We start from the raw sequence: 7,589 nt of genomic DNA, 5'->3' as shown, positions 1-7,589 counted from the left end.
CTCATATCGAAAGCATCGATTTAAATACGTTCCGCACTTTGCAATAATTAAGAGTTGTTTCATTACAAATTAGAAGTTAATGAAGCATTAATTTTATAGATTTTTATAATTAAAACTGGTTAATTAGGAGACGTTTCTTAATCAAAACAACATTATTTTAAATTGTTTTTCATTTTAGTTATTTATGTTTATTAAAGTAATATACTACTATTTCGTAAGTTTATTAAAATATTGGCATGTTTTCAATTATATATATATAATATTTGTGCAAAAATAAACATTTTTTAACTAAAGATAAATTAAAAATAATATTTAATGAAATTAATGAGATAAGTTGTTTGATTACCACAAGCAGATTAACCGTACTTAAATGCATTCAACTAACATATTTGAAGTACTTCGAGAACGATGATGAAACTTTGTAAATCATTAATCTACAAATAAATTAAATAATTATGTTTATTTTAAGAAATATTTACGATTTTAAAGTTACCTTTTTTTGAATTGTTAAGGTGTTTCGCCTTGTCTCGCATTACTTAATACAATTACCTTCTTGCCTTGAGTCGTATCTTGTGCAGAATCCAAAGAAATGTTATACTTACAGTAATTATAACGACAAAACGAAAACAAATATCATTTCTTAAGACATTGTTCTTGGAATAGCGCGAATTTGAATTCAATTGTATAAAGGACATTCTGGAAAATGGGCCCCTGAGGTTCCATTTAATTACATAACTGTCCTTGATACGGGAATGGAAAAGTCCTTGAGACATTTCCTTGCAATCGCGTTCCCTTTTTAATCTAAAAATTCATTAGTTCGTTTGATAATAAAGTAATGAGAGCGACAATAATTTATTCAATTGTATTCGATTGAAAAACGTCATGATTTTGTTTTGTTTTTGATTTTTCATTATTCACTTGTTTCAAAGCACTCGATTTATAATCCAATTAATACCGAAATCGACAGAGAGATTTGTTGCGTTTCCAGTATTCAGATCACTATTTTTTTCTGTTCTGATAATTTGCATATTCAAAGTATGGTAATTGGTGCACGTGATTATCGTTAAATGAAACGTGAAGAGAAAATACAATAGAAAAATGGAAATAACTTAGTTATTAATTTGCATTACTTAACAGTAGTTATATGAAAAGATGTGCAACTAAAAACCTTTTCTTAAGAAATCTTAAAATATTTGAAAATTTGTATAGTTTTTGAGTTAAGCTGTTTTTTTTTAGAATTTTGTGAATAATTTCGAAAAATTTAAGTTTAATTTATAGAAATGTTTAGTTTTGTTAGTATTTATTAATAAATAGAAACAAAAAAAAGTTATAGTTGCTATCAAAATTTTCCTATTCAAACTATGCTAATTAATGCACGTGAAGTCATGAAAAACATAATAGAAAAATCGAAATATCTTTGTTATTAATTTTCATTACTTAACAGCAATTATATCAAAAGATGCGTAACTAAAGACCTTTTCTTAAGTAATCATAAAATATTTGAAAATTTTTATAGCTTTTGAGTTAAGCTGTTTTTTTTTGTTAGAATTTTTGTGAAAAAATCGAAAAACTTCGTTTAGGTTTTTTTAGTATTTATTAATAAATAGAAACGATATTAAAATTTTGCATACTTAAATTATGTTAATTAGCGCACGTGATTATCGAGTAATTAAATGAAAACGTAAAGATATGATAAAACACAATAGAAAAATCGAAATATCATAGTTATTAATTTGCATTACTTAACAGTATTTATATGAAAAGATGCGCAACTAAAGACCTTTTCTTAAGTAATCTTAAAATATTTGAAAATTTGTATAGTTTTTGAGTTAAGCTGTTTTTTTTTTGTTAGAATTTTTGTGAAAAATTTCGAAAAATTTAAGTTGAATTAATAGAAATCTTTAGTTTTTCTTTTAGCATTTATTAATAAATAGGAACGAAAAACTTATAGTTGCTATCAAAATTTGCCTATTCAAAGTATGCTAATTAAGGCACGTGATTATTAAATTAAATGAAACATGAAACGAAATATCTTAGCTATTCTAAAGACCTCTTAACCTCGTAAGTAATCATAAAATATTTGAAAACTTTTATAGTTTTTGAATTAAGCTGTTTTTTTTTGTTAGAATTTTTGTGAAAAAAATCGAAAAATTTAAGTTTAATTAATAGAAATGTTTAGGTTTTTTAGTATTTATTAATGAATAGAAACGAAAAAAGTTATAGTTGATATCAAAATTTTGCATACATAAATTATCCTAATTAGCGCACGTGATTATAGAGTTATTAAATGAAAACGTAAAGACATTATAAAACACAATAGAAAAATCGAAATATCTTAGTTATTAATTTGCATTACTTAACAGTAGTTATATCAATAGATGCGCAACTAAAGACCTTTTCGTAAGTAATCTTAAAATGTTTGAAAATTTGTATAGTTTTTTAGTTAAGCTGTTTTTTCTAGGTTAGAAATGTTGCAAAAGATATCGAAAAATGTAGGTTTAATTAATAGATATGTTTAAGGTTTTTTTTAGTATTTATTAATAAATAGAAACGAAAAAAGTAATAGTTGGTATCAAAATTTGCATATTCAAACTATGCTAATTAACGCACGTGATTATTAAATTAAATGAAACATGAAAAACATAATAGAAAAATCGAAATATTTTTGTTATTATTTTAAATTACATAACAGAAGTTATATCAAAAGATGCGCAACTGAAGAACTTTTCTTATGTAATCTTAAAATATTTGAAAATTTGTTTAATTAATAGCACTGTTTAGTTTTTTTTTAGTATTTATAAATAAATAGGAACGAAAAAAATTATAGTTGATATAAACATTTGCATATTCCAACTATACTAATTAGCGCACATGAAATAGAAAAATTGAAATATCTCAATTATTAATTTCTGAAAATATTTGAAAAATGGTATATAGTTTTTGAGTAAAGCTACATTTTTTTATGAACTATTATGACGAAATCTCGAAACGAAACGAAAAAGTTATAATTGATATCAAATTTATTTAATTAATTTATTACAATTACCACACATAAAATCTTATTAGCTTGCTATAATTTTCAATTCTTTGATTTTTATACAAATTTGCGTTTTTTTTTTTGTATATTTGTTTAAAATTTAGTATGTATATTTTTGTTGTTGTATACATATTTGGATTGCTGATATTTCTCTAGTTTTTGCATGTGCTTCAGTTAACACACATCAATTAAACATCACACACATTTAAAACTTTTAGGAAATCACTGCGAGAGATTTTCGTAAAACCACACTCACGTGCAGCAAAAAATTCACTGAGGCGTTCGTCAAGGAAGTCATCTTCTTGATGAATTCCACAGAGTAAACGTCGTTCCTTTTCATCATTACGAGAAACTCTTTCATCTCCATGAAACCGTCTAGACTGTAGAGGTTCGAGCTTGCAGTTGATTCCAGGTCATGCGTATCGTCGATTATCCTATCCAAGATATTGTTCCAATTCTTTATAGCTTGTTTCAGCGGATGCCTTACGCGAATTTCCTCGTCCACCACCTGAAGATCGCTCGAGAATCTCCTGAAGCCTGTCTCCATATCGTACAAGATTTGTTCCAAATTCGTCCAATACCTGGATTCCTCTTCAATCGACCACATGAGCCATTGCTCGGTCTCTTCATTTTGCGTCCCGTAGATCGACAAATTCGCGTTGCCCCCCGGATCCTTCAAATACTCGTCCCTCTTCATCTCTAGACTGTTTCGCAACATCTTCCTCTCGTGTCGCATGTCCTGTATCTGCATCACCAACTCGTGATGCTTCAGCACGTAACTGTTCAACTCCAACACTTTTTCGTGCAAAATCCCAGACATTCTCTGCATCATGTAAAACGAATACTGATTTTATTTCACTAACTGAACTTCGGAGTGCAGAAATAAGCAATTATTATAACGATGGAACCGCTTTAACGACCTTTTTTTAACAAATACAAATTAACAATAAGGCATGCTTCTCCACTACACAGATTTTTAACGATTTATTTGTAAATCCTCAAACGCTCTCCCTTTTTTCTTTCATACTCTTATCTTCCATAGAAACGCACTTCTTATAAACCGAAATGCTCAAATTCCAAACAAATTTAAACCAACATTATTAAATATGAAAAGATAATTGCTTCTTTATGATATTTAGTCGTTAAAATACAATACAATTCTATACAATCCAAAGGTCATTAAAAAGCAATGATCTCAATGTAAAGTAAACACACAAACTTCAATTACAAACTAAGTTTATTAATATAACAGATAAACAATTAAACAATAACTATTTGTATTCCCACAAGTTTGGGATGGAATTCAGTAAGGAGCATAGGGAATTATGTGAGGTCACATCGAATTCAACATCATCAGTGTCCCATTCGATGACTTCATCGCAAAGCACTGTCTTCCCTTGAGAAACACCACGAACCTGAAAAATTAGAAATCATTAAACTACAAATTTTATTTGGAGATGTTTCAATTTTCATACTTCGACATATCCATTTAAAGGACCATCATGGGGTTGCTTCATGTTGATCTTGATGTTCTCTCCATCGACTGTCTGTATTTCAAAGGAGGAACCATCCGGACTGGAACTGTTTACCAGACCTGTTATGCTGACTTTTTTACCATTGAAACGCAGCAGAAGCTTTCCGTTCACGATTTCCCTGGAGTTCTCCATTCTATCATCAAAAGAATACAGATTTTAAAGACTTTATTACTTGCCAATTCCTCAAATTGTACCTCGCAATAAAACAGTTGTTGCACCTATTCCTAAAGGTTATGATTTTAACTGGTATAAACAGAATTTGGCGCCAAAGAAGCGATCAATTAAAAATTCGCATTTAAAGTTTATTAATATAAATTAATAATAATATGAAATACAAAGCGTTTATAATTATTTCGATTTATAATAAATCATGTTTTAAAGAATTTAACATTCAAATTGTTTGTCAATTAACGTAGGCAACCAAATTTACTTCTTACATACAATATTCAGTAAATTAAAAAAACACAGGAAATTTCACTTTATAAATAAACGTAATAAAACAATTAAATTGACTATTTTTTTTATAATATTATTTTTTTTTTCATTATTTTAAAATTATTAATTGTAAATTTATTAATTATGGAATTTTATTGATATATAACTAGTAAAATCTATAAAAAAATAAAGTTAATTTCAGAGGTGTTGTGATTATAATAATTTGTTTTTTCAATGCAAGGAAATCTAATAAGATTTTCATTTTTTTTTTCAAATTTACTCAAAAAGTATAAAACTAGTTACGTAATTTATTATTACATAGAAAGAGGCATATTCATTAATGAGGGAAGTTTAAGTTATATATGTTGATAATCTTGTCTACAAATTAATTATTGAACTGAAAACTTATTAGTACAGCTTTTTGAATATAGATGACAACTGTCAAGGATTTGAATTTGTTTTTGTTATTATTTCTATTCTAAATTGATGATTACATACATTTTGGGGCAATATTTAAAAATCAGTTATTTTTAATTCTTCTGTCTTTAAACAGTTTATTTTCAGTATAAAATGTATTGAAGATTTATTGCAATTCCTTAGGTTCATTTGAAAAGTTAATAATAACAAACACTCATTTCAGAAGATAAATTATATTAATATTTACTTCTTGTAAGAAAGAGCCTGTTGTTAAATCATAGGTTTTATAGTGGATGTATTTATTGTGGGGGAATAGAAATTGCAAGATGATTTCAACGAAATGAGTAGAAGTATCTAAGTACAATAAATCAGAGCAGTCTGAGCCGAAAATTGTGGAAACAATTTATTGTTTATCTTTGATCCTGGAATTAGAGACGTCGAGCGTGGGTTCGCATACGCTCTTAACTTAACCGAGGAATCATCCGATTGTCAAATAAAACCTTCAGTAACAGTTCGTTGGCCAAACATCGGATGAATCATCGAGCTTAAGCAGATCTTCACGACGACAAGGACGATCTTGTAGGTTTCTCGAAGTGAACGAAGCTAAAAGTGTCGCACTTTTGATGCGTTTCTATCCTCCTCCTTCGAAATCTCGAAATAACCGTGTGACACGCGACTTCGTAATAACCGTTTCGTCATTAAGGTAACGGCATAACCGCACTATAAGTGGTCTATTTATATTGGGGACTGGCCGAAATTCAATTCCCAAAATATCCGGAAAATCCGTGCAGAGGCCAAACGAAGAGGAGGAGGCTGAAAAATCAGCCGAAAATTGGTGATATCCGATCCGAAAATATATTTTCCCAATCGAAAATAGAACCTTTCCCAACTGCAACACGAAGAACAAGAAAACAAACACACTCACAAAAATAAAGAAATATAATAGTAACAGTATCTCAAAGTGAACATTTCTATTTTTTCCACACTTCTCTTAGTTTCTTTTTCTTTCATCTTAATGCGCGAATATTAATAAACGCTATTTTTGTTTTTGGGAAAAAATGGATGCTTTTTATAGCGCCGTAATTGAATCGTTTCGGGATTTAAATTAAGAAAGCGAAAGCTCGAATGAATAAATAAATAATGGTCGTGCAGGAAGCCGCGGCGGTTTTCGTTGCGTAACGCTTTACGACTTTTGGGCCGCGAATTACGACCAGCTTTCAAACGGTTTTTCGCGTTTTACGGAATGCGAGATATGTGTTTGACACTCTATTTATTCTTCACTCTCGACGTGTTTCAGTTTCTTCAAGTAATTTTTGGACTATTGATGTATTTCCGGATGTTCGCAAATTATATGATGTGTTTATTTTCGTGTTACGTTTAGAAATAATGATAGTTTTCATTTTTCTAGCTTGTAAGTTTATATGTTGGAAATGTCTATTTGACTGTTAAATATATAGTTTATATATGTTAGATAGTAAGATACGTTAGACTAAAGTATGGTAAACTTTAGTTGACATAAATTGATATTGATATAAATTATCATCAGTGGACTTCAGTTGATATCAGTTGACATAACTTGAATTTAGTTGACATAAGTTCTAATTATTGGACTTCAGTTGATATCAGTTGACAACTTGAAATTAGTTTAAATTAGTTGACATAAATTGATATGTTGACATACATTGAAATCAGTTGACATAACTTGAAAAATGTTGAATTTAATTGACATAAGTTGTCATCAGTGGACTTCAGTTGATATCAGTTGACATAACTTGAAATTAGTTAACATAAATTCACATTAGTTGACATAAATTCACATCATTTGACATAAATTGAAATCAGTTGACATATCTTGAAACATGTTGAAATTAATTGACATAAATTCTAATTATTGGACTTCAGTTGATATCAGTTGACATAACTTGAAATTAGTTTAAATTAGTTGACATAAATTGACATCATTTGACATAAATTGACATCAGTTGACATAACTTGAAAAATGTTGAATTTAATTGACATAAGTTGTCATCAGTGGATTTCAGTTTACATAAGTTGATATCAGTTGACATAAATTAAAATTAGTTTAAATTAATTGACATAGATTCTCATCAGTGGACTTCAGTATATCAGTTGACATAACTTGAAATTAGTTGAAATTAATTGAC

General features: G+C 28.4%; 1 protein-coding gene across 1 annotated transcript; it reads right to left on the bottom strand.

The window, feature by feature from the left end:
• Nucleotides 1-4,256: 4,256 nt before the first annotated feature.
• Nucleotides 4,257-4,828, bottom strand: LOC108562439. The gene is made up of 3 exons (XM_017920769.1): nt 4,767-4,828; nt 4,513-4,705; nt 4,257-4,452 (listed from the first exon to the last, which is right to left on the bottom strand). The coding sequence occupies exons 2-3, from the start codon at nt 4,702-4,704 to the stop codon at nt 4,309-4,311; spliced, it is 336 nt and encodes a 111-aa protein (XP_017776258.1). The 5' UTR covers nt 4,705; nt 4,767-4,828; the 3' UTR covers nt 4,257-4,308.
• Nucleotides 4,829-7,589: the final 2,761 nt, after the last annotated feature.

The sequence above is a fragment of the Nicrophorus vespilloides genome, unplaced genomic scaffold (assembly GCF_001412225.1).
Source record: "Nicrophorus vespilloides isolate i.1.1-1 unplaced genomic scaffold, Nicve_v1.0, whole genome shotgun sequence".
Taxonomy (NCBI): Eukaryota; Metazoa; Arthropoda; class Insecta; order Coleoptera; family Silphidae; genus Nicrophorus; species Nicrophorus vespilloides.
Note: the sequence above shows the minus strand (reverse complement) of the source record. Positions and strands in the feature narration are given on the sequence as shown.